This window comes from Macaca nemestrina, chromosome 7, assembly GCF_043159975.1.
Source record: "Macaca nemestrina isolate mMacNem1 chromosome 7, mMacNem.hap1, whole genome shotgun sequence".
Lineage (NCBI taxonomy): Eukaryota > Metazoa > Chordata > Mammalia > Primates > Cercopithecidae > Macaca > Macaca nemestrina.
In genome coordinates, this window is record NC_092131.1 from 158,428,152 (window position 1) to 158,445,377 (window position 17,226).

General features: G+C 48.6%; 2 protein-coding genes across 19 annotated transcripts in view; one reads left to right on the forward strand and one right to left on the reverse strand.

The window, feature by feature from the left end:
- The window catches only part of LOC105491375 (stereocilin), a 64,267-nt gene that overhangs the window by 45,633 nt on the left and 1,408 nt on the right, over nucleotides 1-17,226 (forward strand). For 11 of the 15 annotated variants that reach the window (XM_071066976.1, XM_071066972.1, XM_071066979.1 and 8 more), the window contains 6 exons: nucleotides 866-1,021; nucleotides 1,402-1,544; nucleotides 1,734-1,882; nucleotides 2,125-2,222; nucleotides 2,302-2,449; nucleotides 2,649-4,465. In XM_071066976.1, coding sequence (XP_070923077.1) covers nucleotides 866-1,021; nucleotides 1,402-1,544; nucleotides 1,734-1,882; nucleotides 2,125-2,222; nucleotides 2,302-2,449; nucleotides 2,649-2,737 — 783 coding nt within the window. In that variant the 3' untranslated portion in view covers nucleotides 2,738-4,465. Of the gene's footprint in view, nucleotides 1-865; nucleotides 1,022-1,401; nucleotides 1,545-1,733; nucleotides 1,883-2,124; nucleotides 2,223-2,301; nucleotides 2,450-2,648; nucleotides 4,466-12,247; nucleotides 12,343-17,226 lie in introns of those variants that run through there. The other 4 variants (XR_011606113.1, XR_011606114.1, XM_071066970.1 and 1 more) reach the window with 3 other exon arrangements.
- Nucleotides 3,006-9,253, reverse strand: LOC105491353 (creatine kinase U-type, mitochondrial). Of its 4 annotated transcripts, none has more exons than XM_071067007.1 (10): nucleotides 9,173-9,253; nucleotides 7,987-8,309; nucleotides 7,189-7,387; nucleotides 6,889-6,984; nucleotides 6,287-6,508; nucleotides 6,057-6,142; nucleotides 5,816-5,939; nucleotides 4,035-4,169; nucleotides 3,460-3,585; nucleotides 3,006-3,253 (listed from the first exon to the last, which is right to left on the reverse strand). In XM_071067007.1, exons 2-10 carry the CDS (start codon nucleotides 8,133-8,135, stop codon nucleotides 3,137-3,139), a joined length of 1,254 nt encoding a protein of 417 aa, XP_070923108.1. In that variant the 5' UTR covers nucleotides 8,136-8,309; nucleotides 9,173-9,253; the 3' UTR covers nucleotides 3,006-3,136. The 4 variants fall into 4 exon arrangements, with proteins under 4 accessions (XP_070923108.1, XP_070923107.1, XP_070923106.1 ...); XM_071067006.1 differs by lacking the exon at nucleotides 9,173-9,253 and adding an exon at nucleotides 9,075-9,147; XM_071067005.1 differs by lacking the exon at nucleotides 9,173-9,253 and having other exon boundaries at nucleotides 7,987-8,359.

Sequence of the window (17,226 nt, forward strand, 5' to 3'; positions counted from 1 at the left end):
GCTTGAACCCAGGGGTTTGAGACCAGACTGGGCAACATGGTGAAACCCTGTCTCCACTAAAAATAGAAAAAAAATTAGCTGGGTGTGGTGGCGCATGCCTGTAATCTCAGCTCCTCGGGAGGCTGGGGTAGGAGAATCCTCTGAGCCCAGGAGGTGGAGGGTGCAATGAGCCAAAATCGCACCACTGCACTCCAGCCTGGGTGTCAAAACAAGACCCTGTCTCATAAATAAAAAAATAAGCCTCTGGGAGAAGGAATCCAGACATCTGCATCTGCGTTTTTTTTTTTTGAGACAGAGTCTCACTCTGTCACCCAGCACGCAGGCTGGAGTGCAGTGGTGTGATCTTGGCTCACTGTAACCTCTACATCCTGGGCTCAAGCGATCCTCCTGACTCAGCCTCTCAAGTAGCTGGGACTACAGGTGCACGCCACCATACCTGGCTAACTTTTGTATTTTTGGTAGAGATGGGGTTTTGCTATGTTGCCCAGGATGGTCTTGAACTCCTGGACTCAAGCAATCCTCCCACCTCAGCCTCCCAAAGTGCTGGGATTACAGCTGTGAGCCACTGTGCTGGGCCTCAGGCATCTGTGTTTTAATAAGTGTCTCTGTGTCTGATGCACATAAAGGTGTAGAACTCATGGACTAGAGTTAGTCCGCTCTTCTTTTCCACTGACTGTAATGTCTTTCAAAACACGTTAGAGGAACTGTAAGGCAACTGTCTCATTTGACAGTGGAGGAAACTAAAGAAAAGGCAGGTGACTTGCCTAGAGTTATACAGCTAAGGGCAGAGGCAAGACTTAAAACCCAGCATTCTGACTCCCAATCCACTGCTTTTCCACTCACATTGTTCCTCTCTTTCTCCTAGTTGTGGGGTCCCCCCCGGAGATTTCGTCCTGAGCAGATCCTGCAGCTCGGTCGGCTCTTAATAGGTCTAGGAGATCGGGAACTACAGGAGCTGATCCTAGTGGACTGGGGAGTGCTGAGCACCCTGGGGCAGATAGATGGCTGGAGCTCCACTCAGGTAACACCTTTCCTCCTCCCTACCACTTCCCAAACACCCATCCCACAGACCCAGCCCTGTAGATCATCTAAAGCCCAAGGAATTTTTTCCTGTGACCCTACCTGGTCATTCTTTCTATCTTTTGTTGATACCCCCTACTAGTGACCTTCAGGACTCTGATTTATTCACTCTGAGGCCCTGAACACATAATACTGTCTCCTACCTCTTTTCCTGGAGGCCTCTTCTTTTTCTATCCTTTTCTTTTCTGAGTCCTCAGCCTTCCCCGTGACTCTTTAGGTCTTAATAGTAACAGAGTGTAACCCAGCAACACCTATCACTTCCCTGTCCATTCATTCTCCATAACTTTTCTCCTTCCCCTCTGCCCCCAACCCCCACCCCAGCTCCGCGTTGTGGTCTCCAGTTTCCTACGGCAGAGTGGTCGGCATGTGAGCCACCTGGACTTCATTCATCTGACAGCGCTGGGTTATACGCTCTGTGGACTGCGGCCAGAGGAGCTCCAGCACATCAGCAGTTGGGAGTTTAGGTCACTTGTGAAGGGGCTGAGGGTGGTGGTGCTGAGGTAAAGATGGACTTACTGGGGAAAGAAGGATCATGAAGGTCTGGTCCCATGGAGGAAGGGAACTCATCTGAAGCCATCTCTTCCTTTGTCTCATGACCACAGCCCCTTTCGCTGAAGCTGAATTCTTCTTCCTTCCTTCCCACTGTTCTACAGCCAAGCAGCTCTCTTCCTGGGCACCCTGCATCTCCAGTGCTCTGAAGAACAACTGGAGGTTCTGGCCCACCTCCTTGTACTGCCTGGTGGCTTTGGCCCAATCAGTAACTGGGGGCCTGAGATCTTCACTGAAATTGGCACCATAGCAGGTGGGGAGCTGGGCTACTGCTGGTGCAAGTTGGTTTGGTTTCCATACCATGGGTGGACTGGATGGAAGACTGCCCTGCAATTCTTAAAGTGGGGACCTGAGAGGGTGTTTAAATAAGGGGCTAGAGACATACTGGGGAAGGTCTACGGTAGGGCACTTTGGGAGTAGTTAGAGAAGGTCTATCTGTTTGAAGAGAAGGAAGGTGAGTCTAAGACAATGTTTGGATGCCACTTGCTTCAACAGCTGGGATCCCAGACCTGGCTCTTTCAGCATTGCTGCAGGGACAGATCCAGGGCCTTACTCCTCTTGCCATTTCTGTCATCCCTCCTCCTAAATTTGCTGTAAGTATTAATGGACTGGGGTGACCACAGGAGAGCCAGGGCCCAACTGGCATGCACTGATTCCTACCCCTGCCCCCAGGTGGTGTTTAGTCCCACCCAACTATCTAGTCTCACCAGTGCCCAGGCTGTGGCTGTCACTCCTGAGCAAATGGCCTTTCTGAGTCCTGAGCAGCGACGAGCAGTTGCATGGGCCCAGCATGAAGGCAAGGAGAGCCCGGAACAGCAAGGTGAGTTCCCAGCTGCACAGCTTGAGCCTCCATCTCCTGACCCCGAATCAAACCCCTAATCTGGTGCTGTCTGGCTCTTAGAGTGCACCCAGGGAGATCCGTGGAGTGAAGGAGTCTACAGGCAGAGCGCTAATTTCCAAGTATCAATGCTCCTGGAGAGCAGAGTTGTGATACGACTCCCATTCCCTGTCTATTATAGGTCGAAGTACAGCCTGGGGCCTCCAGGACTGGTCACGACCTTCCTGGTCCCTGGTATTGACTATCAGCTTCCTTGGCCACCTGCTCTGAGCCTGTCTCTACAGTAGAAGGAGATTGTGGGGAGAGAAATCTTAAGTCATAATGAATAAAGTGTAAACAGAAGTGCATCCTGATTATTTTCAGAAGCTGATGAGGAATATGGGTAAAATGTTAATGCTTTCCACCCACCTGAGAATCAGTGTTCCCAGGATGCCATATCTGGAGTCTCTTTCCATCATAAATAATCCCATTGCCTCTTTTCATTTCCTGAAGCCTGCTCCCCTCCTCACCCCACCATTAGAAATAACATAGACAGCTGCAGCATAGCAAGGAGTCTTTACTAGGATGGAGGCAGGGGATGCGGGGGCAGGTCCAGAGCAAGTAGAAAGGGCCATCATTAGAATGAGCAGAACTCCTGGGAATCTTGAGACATCAGTTGGTGGTGGGGAGTTAATGCTTGGTGTGGATGACAGGTGTGGGGATGCGGATATCCTGGCCTCTCTCCAGACGCCGTTCACAATCAATCAAATAGTTTACTCCATCGATGACCAGCTGCACAAGCTCCACCTGAAGGACACTAATCTTTGATCTCTGCTTCCTACAATCTGAGCTTTTCTTTAGCACTGACTGACTTGCCTGCTGATTTCCAGTTGCCTCCCCACTCGACCTGAATTTCATTTCAGATTATGTTACATCCCGGAGGCTCACTCACTGCCATATTTCAGCCCCCACAGACCTATAGCTCTCCTCACCCTAATCCCTTAGGATCTCACCTCTGATTTGCCTAGTCGGTCCAAATTAGAAATATCAAAGACACCGCCTGTGGCAGCAGTGTCCACTCCTCCAGTACCACGCTTTTGGAGTCTTAGGTTCTCCAGGATCTTTGGGAAGCGGCTATCCTAGAGAGGAGATAGGGATTGGGAGCACGGTCGATAGAGGCAGAGACTAGTCCTACCTGAAAGAGCCCTGAACCTGCTCAGAGCTCTGTTTCCTGACTTTTTTTTTTTTTTCCAGACAGGATCTCTCTCTGTCACCCAGGCTGGAGTGATCACAGGCTTAAGTGATCCTCTCACCTCAGCCTCCACTACACCCAGCTAACTTTTGCATTTGTAGTAGAGATGGGGTTTCCACAGGTTGCCCAGGCTGGTCTTGAACTCCTGGGCTCAGGTAATCGGCCCGCCTTGGCCTCCCGAGTGCTGGGATTACAGGCATGAGCCGCTGTGCCTGGCCTGTCCCCTGACCCTTTAGCCACAACATGTTTGGCTCCTTTCCAAAGGGTCCACTCCCTCCCCATCCACAACCCACCCTTCCTTACTCACACCCCTCTGTAACCCCACAACTCCTTTACTTTGCTTAGCAGGGGCAGTTTGATGTGCACTCCTGCCCGAAGTCCAGTGCCCAGGTTAGATGGACAGGTCAAGATGTATCCCAAACGCTCATTCCACATGAACTCCCAGCCACGTTCTTGGATAAGTCGCTCCACCTGAGTCCACAAAGGTTTTGTTAATGAAAAATCAGGGATATTTCATTAACCCTGGACCCTCCCTTAGCTAGACACACAAGAACACTAGAAATATGTCTAGAACAGAAACTTGGCTGTGAATGGATGACACTGGTCTTTTTTAATGAAAATGGCTTGTTATTGTTTTCATGCATGCATGATGCAAAATTATGATGTGCATAATAATGAGATTGTGAAAAAATATGTGGAAGAAGAAAACTCGAAGGAGTGGTGTATTAGGGATGATCTAGGGAAATGAACAGAGGTGGTAAACTGAACTGAGAGAGGACTGATTATTCAATGAGTTCTGCATGCATCAATTATCTTTGCTTTGCTAATGAGCCTAGAGCTTGGAAGGGTCCTTTCAGACAGAAGATGAAGGTGTAAGCTTTGCCAGGAAGAGGTAAGATAACGTTCTGTTAGCTGTGAACGGAGCACCTGTGTCAATGCAGAGAAAGATGAAAACAGAGCAGAAAAGCCAGATTCATAGGAATAGGGGCAGGGGAAGGTGTTTTGCTTCAATTAACCACGTAGTCATGAAGATGACTATTGGAGTTGAAGAGACAAGGGATCTACCAGAGTGACGGTCACAAAGACCACTACCCAACGTGCGTAAAAGGATCCTGTTTATAGTTCAGAAAGAACCATGGCATAGGGCATATCTTACATGCTGAACATGGGGGAAACCCTTCCATCTAGAATAATAATGCAGCTAACACTTTAACACTTATTAAGCACTTACGTTGGACCAAGTACTTTACCTGTATTTCATTTAATCCCCACAACAACCTAAAATGTAGAAAATCTTATTATCCCAATTTTACAGACGAGGAAACTGAGGCATATAATTTAAAGGTACTTCCCGACCCACTCATAGTCAGAATATGTTATCTATTACTTGCCTAAAATAGTAGAAACTTCTCAGAATCTAAAAGAGGAGCCCTTTTTCTTTGCAAACCTAAAATAGAACTGTATGTTTGAGAACATACAGTAAGATTGAATTGAGTTTATGGGGATTTCTAATGTAGACTTGAATATGGAGACCCAATCTATGTAGGATTGATGATTCAGTTCAACCTCTCATATAGAGCCACATATTCTAGAACTCGAAACATTTGATCCTCCTCCTTCCCCAGTCTCCCTCCCAACTCTCAACTTAAAGCCTCGACCTGATACTCTAACAAGAATGATAGAACCTAGAGTCAAGGCCTACCTTGGCTCAGAACTGGGTGGTTATATTGGAGTCATGAACACAGCAACCTCTCCCCGCCAACATCACTCTAAGCTCAAATGTTTTCCTTATCTGCACACCTCACCATTCCACTGCACACATTCCAGGCACTGACCTGACATCTCAGTTATTCCTTTTTTGCATTATCCGGCAACTGCCCTATTCACTTCCTAAGGTTCCTGACACTCTTTCTTTTCCTGATCTTAGGGTGACCACATGTCCTGGTTTTCCCAGTATGGTCCCAGCTGGTTTATACCTTTATTCCTAGAGTGAGTCCTAGATAGTCCTTTTTACTATCAGACATGTCCTGGGTGGGTTGATAAATTACATTATTTATGCTACTCTTTGGTTTTCCTTATGTCCTCCCACTTAGTTCCCCTACACAATCTTTTCCAACCTCTTTGAGGCCTCGGCAGAATCTTTCAAACACTCTCTTCATGTTGCCACCCTTCTCCATGGAGATGACCCGTGTATGATCCTCCTCATTCACCCAGATCAGGAAGCTCTTCTCATTGTTGTGCCTGAGGGCAGGAGAGGGACAGTGTTCAAGAGGCAAGGCAAGAATTGGTAGAGATAGAGGGGGAAAAAAAGCATTTATGAGGGCATGAAGACAAAAGAGGTAAGGAGCAGCCTCATACCAAATTCCACGAGCATCTGGCCAGTCTCGAGCCATTCCTGCTGCAGTCAGCAATGGGGACACAGGCTTATCAAACAGAAAGTGGTCCTGGGAAGAGTAATGGGACTTGGGTTAAGAATCTTCATGGTGGCCCCTGGGCCTCTCAGAGCCCATGTCTCATCTGGCCCAGCCTTCCCTCTGGCTCTTTTTTCCATCTGCTCCCACCAACCAGCGCCCTCTTAAGACCCTCACATCAATCAGCTGCTGCTGTTCAGCCTCTGTCATCTCACTGAGCCTATAGTAACGTCCAGCCAGGTCACCCTTCAGGCCACTCAGTGCATCCACCACAACACGTTCCACCTCCCGTCGCTCTGCTCGAGTGCAAGCTGGAGGCAGACTGAGTCCTCGGATGCTTCGGCCAGTTCTGACTCTAGAGGACAATACATACCTCTCATCAAAGTAGCCAGAACGGATCTGGGAGATAAGGGAAATGAATATAAGTCACAGAAACACGGTGGGAACTGAGGGCCCCTGGGAAAGGAGATATCTTCCTTAGGCATTAGAGGACTCTGTGCATTCTACTTGCATGCATTGGAAGAAGAGGCCCGTTGGGAAAGCACTCCAATTGAAGGGGGCATTGCAGACCCTTCCCCAAACCGCCCACCTTGGGCCATAGTCATTCTTATCCTTTCATCTCCATATATGCTGCCCCTTAAGATATGATTTTTTCCTTACATTAAGATTAAAAGCTCAGTAGTGTAATGAGCATGATTCAGGATATCAGGTGAAGGGGTTAGAGATACAGAGTGTTGTACACAGGTAATGCAAATCAGAAGTGGGATATTTGAACTCACTTTACTGGCATCCAGATCCGTGGTGTGCTTCATTGTCCGGGGGTCATATCCATTGTGTCGCTCTTGGATCACAGGGTCAAACAGGTCAGCAAATACCTAAGGGGAGTTAAGAGGGAGAGATAGTTAAGGAGAGGGAATCCTTCCCCAGACTTCAACTGTGCATTGATTTCACTGGATCAGAAAACTTAAGTTTGGGGGAGCTCAGAGTCTTGGGGGAAAGTGAGAGGTCTTTAGGGGGAAGGAGCTGGGATGACTGGGAAGATGAGTTGGATCATCAGGGAGACTCTGGGGACCCCCTACCTCATAGGTCTCCTCATCTCCAGCCACCATGCCCACAGTCTTGATGAAGGGGTGGCCAGGGTTGTCCACGCCAGTCTGGATACACTGATCTAATGTCCAACCAGTGGGTGTGGTCTTGTCGCAGAGCCGTGCATAGACTGCTGGGGTCAGGTGACTGGCCATGCAGTTGTTGTGCTTTCGGAGGTCTGGGTACTCAGCGCTGGGGAGGGGGTACCCAGTGACCATGGAGGGAGGGCACAGACCCTAGACCTAATGCAGTTACCTGGGAGCTGTCCAGTTGGCCATGTCTGGCTTTGCTCCGTGGGAGGAGGGGAAATTAGAAAGAGGCTAAACCTTGGTAATCTCTTTAGGGACTTTCAGAGTCTATGCTTTTCTAGTAGTTCTAGTTGCCTCTGGCTGGCCAACTCAGTTCCTCCAGATCTGCTCAGTTCTTTCCTCCCATGACACAACACTAGGGATGGAGGAGGGGAAAAGCCTTAAGGACAGGAATTAAGAAAATGAGAGGAGGAGATGGAGGGAAGCGAAAAGGATAGTTCCCGGCTTTACAATTAGGGATTTGGGCAGCGAGTGCAGCTGGAACTCGCAGGGCCAGAGGTGGTCTTGGCAGGTCCCCAGAAATGTTCTTGCTTTATGGTTTTGGCCCCCACCCCCACCCCGCTGAGGTCTGCAGACTGTACAGCCCTCCAGCTCCAGGGCCTTCGTGATTATAGCCCTTTTCTGTTGCTCGGATTCTCATTTCTACCCGCACCTTCAATCACCACCTGCCCCCGCCTCCTCCCGCGCCTCAGGCACTGTTACCTCGGGGGATACAGCCTCCGTCGTTCACTGGCCGCTCGTACAGGTTCTGGTCGCAGCAGAAACCCAGCGGCTAGAGACCCCGCTCCGGCCAAAGCCAGGAGCCTGATTCCCGGGCGGGCGGACAGCAGACGGGAGAAGGAACCAGCCATGGCTTGAGGTCTGGCTACGGGATCCTGGAGTAGGCGCTGGCGCAAGATAGGATCCGGAACAGGGAGGGAGGATGCAACCCGATAGACTGAGGGCCGGAGCTAGGTCCGAGGCTGCAGCCGAAATGGGGGTCGGATTGGAGGCTGGAGCCTGAATGGGAGCCGGTGCCAACCAGACTGCAGGAGAGGCGCAATGAGCTAGTGGCAGGCTGGCGGAGGAGGGGGAGGCCCCAGCCGCAGTCTCCAGGGGTGGGGCTCCCCGAGGCCCCGCCTTCCCCCCTGCCACCGCGCTAGGTGCGCGGGGGCAGGGGTGGGCAGCACCCGCCAGGTAATTAGCGGGACCTGAGACTCGCGCGTCTAAAGCCGGGGATGTAGCCCCCACCCGCCCCCGGGATGTGGCGGCCCAGATTTCAGCACCAAGTGGAGGACAGCACCCGCGTGGACTAGCTAAACCCCAACACCCTTCCCCCAAATCCCTCGGTTTAAACCGAAACCCGATCCATCTACCCTGTAGGTGTGGAAGGGTGACATTGCCCAACCTATCCTCTGCTTTCGGCCTGCCCCAGCCACCTCTCCCTTCTCCCGGGGGCAGCCGCGGGGAAACCGCGGAATAAACACAGATACCAGAGGAGGATATGGAGAAAGCACAGGGTTAGAGGCAGGCACTGGGAAAGACACCCATTGGCTCAAGGTCACCTTTTCCTTAGAACCAGGAAGAGGAGCAAGGTGCTTCCTTGCCACCTCTGTGCACTCCTTACAAGGCTGAGAAAGGAGTCCCTGGCAGGAACCAGGGAAATATTAATTCTTATGCCATCTGTGCTGTGTCCTCCACCTCCACTCTGCACCCAAGTCTGAAGCCCTGTTATTTCCTGCCTCTACTTCTCATGATCCCCCACTTTTTGTTTTCCTTTTGTCTCTCCCACTTTCCTCCCCGCCCCCTACCTCGCCTTTGATCTTTTACTTCTCTGCGTCTTTTCCAGACTCAGACGTGTTTCCTGCTCACAGGATGCCCTCTGCGTTTCCTCGGCAAGCTTGCTCACCTGTTGGTGGTGCTGGGTGTGGGGCTGGGGTTGGGCAGGGAATCGTTAGTTTCCTCTTCCTCCTCTCCCTTGGCTTCTCTCTCCGTAGTTCCTAGTTCCTGGACTGGAGGTGAAAGTAAAGTCAGGTGGTGAAGGGTGTGGTGAGATGACTGGGTGTGGGACTGGGACAGGCAGGCACAGGTCTCCAGACACCACATGTGTTTCCTTTCTTGGCTCCCTAATGCTGTTTAATCCAGAGGCAAGTGGTGTATCAGGGCATGAGGTCGTCAGGGCATCTCTGCCTTCCTCGTGATCACCTCTTCTGCCCTCTCTCCTCATAAAACTCATATTCAGACTTGAGAGGGCTTTGTTTCCTAGCTCCAGGTATGACTTGACCTTTGTCCTGGTAGCAAGGAGAATGAATGCTAGAGTTGAAATAGAGATGAGGGGCTTCAGCGTAGAGGGTCAGTTAAGGTGGAGTAGCACTGTGGCATTAGTCCCTTACCTCTGCTATCCTGTTGTACCCGCAAGACAGTAAGATACTCAGAAATCTTAAGAGAGAGTATTTGGGAAAGAGAATTCCCTTTACATCAAGAACTCCCCCATACTACTCTCATTCCCTTCATTCCCCTTAGGCCTTCCTTGTGTTCTTTTTTTCCACCTTCTTCATTTGTGGGTATTCTTAGAAGTATCCACCTCTCCTTTGGGTCCATTCCTTCTTCTCCTGGTAAGACATCAATTGTTAGAGAACAGAGTTATGCAGCTGTAGTGTGGAAGATGTTACCGGTGTTGTGGGGTCTCTTTACCTAGGTTAAAAAGTAGCCATGAGTAAATAAATATAACTTCTTAGAATAGTGTGTATTTATCCAGATAAATAGGGAGATGATCTTCTAGAGCCGTAGGATAGCTATTTGATTGAGAGGGTGGTTACTAAGATTAAGGAATAGGGAATGGGAAGAGATAATTACAGAAGGAGAAATAAGACAGCCAGAGGAGTAGAGAAATTACCCAAGTTTAGAGAGTAGCTTCCCAAATGTGAACAATAATTCCACTGAGAAAACACATGTACTTGTGCACTTTTGTTTTGTTTTCTTTCTTTTTTTTTTTTTTTTTTTGAGACGGTGTCCTGCTCTGTCGCCCGGATGGAGTACAGTGGCGCGATCTCGGCTCACTGCAATAGGTGCCTCCCAGGTTCACGCCATTCTCCTGCCTCAGCCTCCCAAGTAGCTGGGACTACAGGCACCTGCCACCATATCCGGCTTTTTTTTTTTTTTTTTTTTGTATTTTTAGTAGAGACGCGGTTTCACTGTGTTAGCCAGGATGGTCTCGATCTCCTGACCTTGTGATCCGCCTGCGTCAGCCTCCCAAAGTGCAGGGATTACAGGTGTGAGCCACCTCGCCCAGCCACTTGTGCACTTTTCCTATCCCTCATGTGCCTTTGACAGGCACGTAATATATTATATGCCTGTCATTTAATATATTAAATTATATGCTCATTTAAAAAGTTATTTTACAGCATATGGAAATAATCAATATATGGTATTGATATATGGTATTTTATTTAATAATAATTATTTTTGTCAATGGTATTTAATATTTTTAAAGCACTTTACAATTATAAGGAACTTTTATATGTATTATTTCATTGAGTTGAATTGGATTGTTCCAATGATTACTAGGGACAGAGTCTACATTTTCAGGGGGACAGTAACAGAAGTTAACTACCTGAAAGATGCTGTAATAGCTAGTTTGAAGGGCTAGAGTGGTGGAGGAGGTATGAGCCTGGGCATGAACTAGTGAGGCATCTATTCCTCTTAGAATAATCTATTGCAGCCCTTAGAATCATTTCTATGTCCATTCAGGAGGCCTTGTGGGGTCAGTACAATGTGGCACGACTGGAAAAGTGGCAAGACCTCTAATGTTGCAGAGAAGAAAGAGGGAACAACTGTCTTGACCAGGGAAACCCAAGTGAAGATGCAAAGATAATAATAACAATAACATATACAATACAAAATGCTTCCATATTATCAGTACCCTTTAAGTGAGGTGTTTTGTTGTTGTTTATTGAGACAGGGTCTCGCTCTGTCACCCAGGTTGGAATGTAGTGAGGTGATCTTTGCTCACTGCAAACTCCATCTCCCAGGCTCAAGTGATCCTCCTGCCTCAGCCTCATAAGTAGCTGTGACCACAGGCATAGGCCACAACGCCTGGCTAGCTTTTGTATTTCTTGTAGAGACAGGGTTTCATCATGTTGCCCAGGCTGATCTTGAACTCCTTGCACTCCATTGCACTCCAGCAATCTGCCGCCTGGGCCTCCCAAGGTGCTGGGATTGTAGGCTTGAGCCACCACAACCGGCCTTAATTAGGTTTTTTTTTTTTTTTCTGAGACGGAGTCTGGCTTTCTTGCCAGGCTGGGGTGCAGTGGCTCCATTTCGGCTGACTGCAATCTCCACCTCTTGAGTTTAAATAATTCTCCTACCTCAGCCTCCCGAGTAGCTGGGATTACAGGTGCGCACCACCACATCCGGCTAATTTCTGTATATTCAGTAGAGACGGGGTTTCACCATGTTGGCCAGAATAGTCTCCACCGCCTGACCTCGTGATCCGCGTGATGTGGCCTCCCAAAGTGCTGCGATTACAGGCGTGAGCCGCAGAGCCCGGCCATAGGTTTTTAATCCCAGTGTTATGGATGAGAAAAATAAAGGCTCAGAGAAGTTATGTGAGTCGCTCAAGGCTGCACAGCTATTAAAGGTAAGGCCAGGATTCAAATCCAGCTTTGTCTGGAGCGTAGAGAAAAACAGGCTGTGAAGATAGGAATCAATTTGTCTAGAGTTCCAGGTCCATCCATTTTCTTGCCTCCTCTGTAAATGTCTCTCTGTTCCTTCCCTTAACTTTCTTATCTGCTTCTCTCCTTGTGTTTTTTTTTGTCTCCAGTCTCCCTGTCACTCCTCTTTATATCTGTTAATATTTTCAACCTTTATTTATTGCATCTGTACATATATGAAACCCTGTTTTGTCTCATAAGACAAATGGAAGACCTGGTTTTGCTCTGAAGGAGTAGCAATGGCACAAACTCTGCCTCTTCCACTTTCTCAGCATCAGGCTTCCCACCCCCACCGTCGTCTCATGGAACGTCCCTGTCTAGACCACGCATCTGGACTTTGGCGACGCAGTAAGAAATCAAAGGGAGGGAGCATCAAGTTGCATTCCCTCCCGGAGCCACCAGGGGTCACGCTCCTCCGCGCAGAAGCGCCGGCCAACGCAGCCTGACTCTGTTGCCGGTGCGCGCCCTTCTCTGATTGGTGGCACGGCAAAGAAGTCGCGCTTTGATTGGGCCGCTGTCAGGTGTCGCTGCCGGCAGGTTCGGCTGCGCGAGCTGAGGGAGGCGGGTGAGTGAGGGCCGGGGGCGGTGGGGGAGTGGCTGGGGCTGGGGGCGGTATCGGAGGGGGTGGGCGCGGTAGGGTGGGCTTGGTGGATTCCCGGAGCAGCGGTTCGTTCTGGGTGGGCTCCGCTTTGGGAGGAGGCCCAGCGGAGGGGCCTTAGTGTCAGCGTAGGGAGAGTGGGGCGGCCAAGGCGGGGGCGGGCAAAAGCTAGTGGAGTCGGGATGGGAGGGCGGTATTCGTGACCCGGAGCTGTGCGGGGAGAGTACCCAGGAGAGGGTCGGCGGGAGAGGAGGTGGATGGGTATGTGGGGGTCTGCGTGAGGAAGAGGGGGTCCTGCGGGAGGATGGAGGAGCGGAGTCGTACAAGGGAGAGGATCAAGGTGGAAGGGATCTGCGCCAGGAGGGGTGGGGCTGGAGTCCAGGGGGAAGGGGGTAGCTTGAGGAATGGGTTGCGGCGGAGAGAAGACAGCCTCGAGAGAGGGGTGGTGTGAGGAAAGAATGGATGGCAGGCCGTCTTTGTGGGGGGTCACTGGGGGTCAATATAAAGATGTTACCCAGTATGGTGACTCGTGCGAGCGGGTGAAGGAGTTTAATACTGGGGAATCAGTGAGTGAGAGGATTAGTTGGATTAACGGAATTAGTTGACCAATGATGCGGGACGGGATGGGGAGGCTGCAGTCAGTATTGGGGCAAGAGTCGTAGCAAGTTGGGAAAAGAAGATGGAACGAAGCAGCTGATACTGAGAACAGGGAGAGGAGCACAGTTGATCAGAGTCGGAAGGAGGAGTGTGTCTGAAGAATTAAAAATTGCATTAAGAAGGAAGTGAGGTGTCCACTGTTCAAGGTGGGCAGAAAATAGTGTTGGTGGCCTGAGGAGTTTTTCTGTGTTGGAAGTATTCCTGCCTGGAATTTGTATTGATATTTCCTCTTCACTACCAATGGAGTCCACCATCAAGTGCATAGTGATTTAGGAAATTAAATATATGCAAGCAGCCCTAAAGTCAAAGGGATAAAGAAGTTACACCGTGTACCCTCCCTTCTACCCCTTCTCCAGATCTGATTTAACATAGATGTTCCTGAGAAGATTGCCTGCCTGCCCCTCCCTCCTTACCTTACTCGCCTATCTCCTTGCTTCTTTCCTCATATTCACGTTGATTCCTGTCAGCCTAAGACTGCCCTTTATCCCAGTGTGGAGTGTGAAGTTTTCTTTTATTTCCCAACACAGTTTGGGAGAGAGGCGGATGGGGAGAAGAGCATGGAAAACAGGGAAGCGGCTCTGGGAACACCACATTAAAGTCCAGAGGTGCATCTAAATAAATCCTGGCTTATTTCATAGCTATTTCTGTCAGGCTTCTATTTTTGCTTTGTTAACTGGGAATTTAGACCTTTCGTCTCTCTTCAGCCACTTATTTGTAAACAGTCTCTTCCCTATTCTATTACTTACCATGCCTCGTTATGTAGTTGCAATAGAATTTCAAGACCAAGACTGTACAGTCAGTAGAAAACGAGGAAAGGACTCAATGGAAGAAAGGGCAAAGGGTTAGGAATCTTAGGCTTGAGAGAAAGTCCCTGCTTCAGAGCGAGGATGAAGAATGCAACAAAATTCTAATTGCTCAAACTATACAGGGACCTTGGGAATGTCCCAAGTCAGAGAAATTGGGTCAGGTCACTGAAAAGGAATTCAAAAAATAGCCTTTTTATCAGGGGGAAGAGTGTGTATAAGACCTGCAGTGCACAACTAGAAATATTAAGTCTAAGGAGAATGTCGCACCCCCGTGGCAGCTGAGAAGTAAAGACAGCAGATGATGAAGACTGGAAAGGTTGAGAGTTCGAGGTCTATTTAAAGGTCCTCTAGATTTCTTTCTTTCTTTCTCTCTCTTTCTTTCTCTCTCTCTCTCTCTTTCTTTCTTTCTTTCTTCTTTTTCTTTCTTTTCTTTCCCTCCCTCCCTCCCTCCCTCCCTCCCTCCCTTCCCTCCCTCCCTCCCTCCCTTTCTTTCCTTTCTTTCCTTTCTTTCCTCAGGATTTTCACTCTTGTTGCCCAGGCTGGAGTGCAGTGTCGCAATTTCAGCTCACTGCAACCTCCGCCTCCTGGGTTGAAGCGATTCTCCAGCCTCAGTCTTCTGAGTAGCTGGGATTACAGGTGCGCGCCACCCCACCTGGCTAATTTTTTGTATGTTTAGTGGAGACGCGGTTTCGCCATGTTGGCCAGGCTGTTCTTGAACTCCTGACTTCAAGTGATCTGCCTGCCTTGGCCTCCCAAAGTGCTGAGATTACAGGCGTGAGCCATCGTGCCCGGCAGTCAGCTAGAACTTTCTAGTCAAAATTGCAAATCCCAGTCGTAGTGAAAGAGTTTAAAATAAGGATAGAGGAAATAATTATTCAAGGCTATTTTCAAAATCTATGAGACTAATTACATATATAAGATATCACTTCTGTAAGACAAGTTCATTTACTTAAGGAGTTAGCGGCTTTTACTAGAGTCACTGGTCAGTGTTTCTGAGAGCTTTTGGAGACCATGGAAAATTGCTGATGTATGACTCAATTTTTATTTTTGGAAAATAATAACAGATATTCATATCCTTACAATTCATATGAACAAATGTTAACCTTTTGTGTATTTGCTTCAGATCTTTTTTACAATTGAAATCAACATTGTAGATAAGGTTATGAAGTACCATTTGAATCCTTAGTTCCATTCTCCCTTCTCAAAAGTAACCCCTATCATGAATTTGATGTCTTTCTTTCCAGTCCCTGTTTTTTTACTTCTACTAATTATATATACAGTCATAAACCATATGTAATATTTTTATTTATACAAATAGAATTGTGCTGCAGGTATGTCTCTGCAGTTTGTATTTGGAAACTGTCCATTTTTTACATACAACTTTTATTTTTGCATTGCTATTAGTCTGTCATTTCTGTATACAACGTTATATTTATCGATTCTACTTGTAACCTCTGAACTGTTTTGTTTTCCTCATTACCAACAGAGAGATGAAGAAGGTTAAGAACTTCCTCACAAAAGTCTTCTTATGTAGGAGAATTTCTCTACAGCAGGGTTTCTCCACCTCAGCACTACTGAGATTTAAGGCTGGATAATTCTTGGTTGTGAGGATATATCTTATCTTATGCATTTTAGAATGTTCAGCAGTATCCCTGGCATCTACTCACTAGACACCAATAGTACCTTTCCAATTGTGACAACCAAAAATGTCTCCTGCCAAACGTCCCCTGTGCAGCAAAATCACAGCTAGTTGAGAACCACTACGTTACTTGTGTGTACACAGAAGTGGAACTGCTGGTTCAAGTTGAAGTCTTTTTTTTTTTTTTGAGACAGTCTTGCTCTGTCACCCAGGCTAGAGTGCAGTGGTGGGATCTCGGCTCACTGCATGCTCTGCCTACCAGGCTCATGCCATTCTCCTGCCTCAGCCTCCCGAGTAGCTGGGACTATAGGCGCCCGCCACCACGCCCAGCTAATTGGTTTTTTTTTTTGTATTTTTAGTAGAGACGGGGTTTTGCCGTGTTAGCCAGGATGATCTTGATCTCCTGACCTCGTGATCCACCCGCCTTGGCCTCCCAAAGTGCTGGGATTACAGGCATGGGCCACCGCATCCGGCCCTCAAGTTAAAGTCTTAAGATATTCTTACTTGCTGGGCGCGGTGGCTCATGCCTGTAATCCCAGCACTTTGGGAGGCCGAGACGGCCGGATCACGAGGTCAGGAGATTGAGACCATCCTGGCTGACACGGTGAAACCCTGTCTCTACTAAAAAATACAGAAAACTAGCCGGGCGAGGTGGCAGGCGCCTGTAGTCCCAGCTACTCGGGAGGCTGAGGCAGGAAAATGGCGTGAACCCGGGAGGCGGAGCTTGCAGTGAGCTGAGATCCGGCCACTGCACTCCAGCCTGGGCGGCAGAGCGAGACTCCGTCTCAAAAAAAAAAAAAAAGAAAAAAAAAAAAAGATATTCTTACTTGTACAGTTTTAGACAGGATTTTTTTTTTTTTTTTTTTAACTGTAGCTCCTGGTGTGAATGACCTTGGCCTAGACTAACACTGGTTCTATAGTACCAGGAGACACTAGAGAGAACATTGAGATTTCAGTTTGAGAATGGGTTGGAGACTGCTGTATGGATGTCTGTATCCTCAACCTCCCAACCACACTAGACCTCTTTCCCTGAATAGATTTTCTGAATTTGGGCATCTGTCTTTTATTATTATTATTATTATTACTATTATTATTATTATCATCATCATTATTTGAGGCAGGGTCTTGCTGTGTCACCCAGACTGGAGTGCAGTGGCACGATCATGGCTCACTGCAGACTTGATCTCTTGTGCTTAAACAATCCTTCCACCTCAGCCTATTGAGTAGCCGGGGCCACTGGTGTGTACAACTCACTATGCCTGGCTAATTTTTTTTTTTTTTTTTTGAGACGGAGTCTCGCGCTGTTGCCCAGGCTGGAGTGCAGTGGCCCGATCTCGGCTCACTGCAAGCTCCGCCTCCCAGGTTCCCGCCATTCTCCTGCCTCAGCCTCCTGAGTAGCTGGGACTACAGGCGCCCGCCACCGCGCCCGGCTAATTTTTTGTATTTTTAGTAGAGACGGGGTTTCACTGTGGTCTCGATCTCCTGACCTTGTGATCCGCCCGCCTCGGCCTCCCAAAGTGCTGGGATTACAGGCTTGAGCCACCGCGCCCG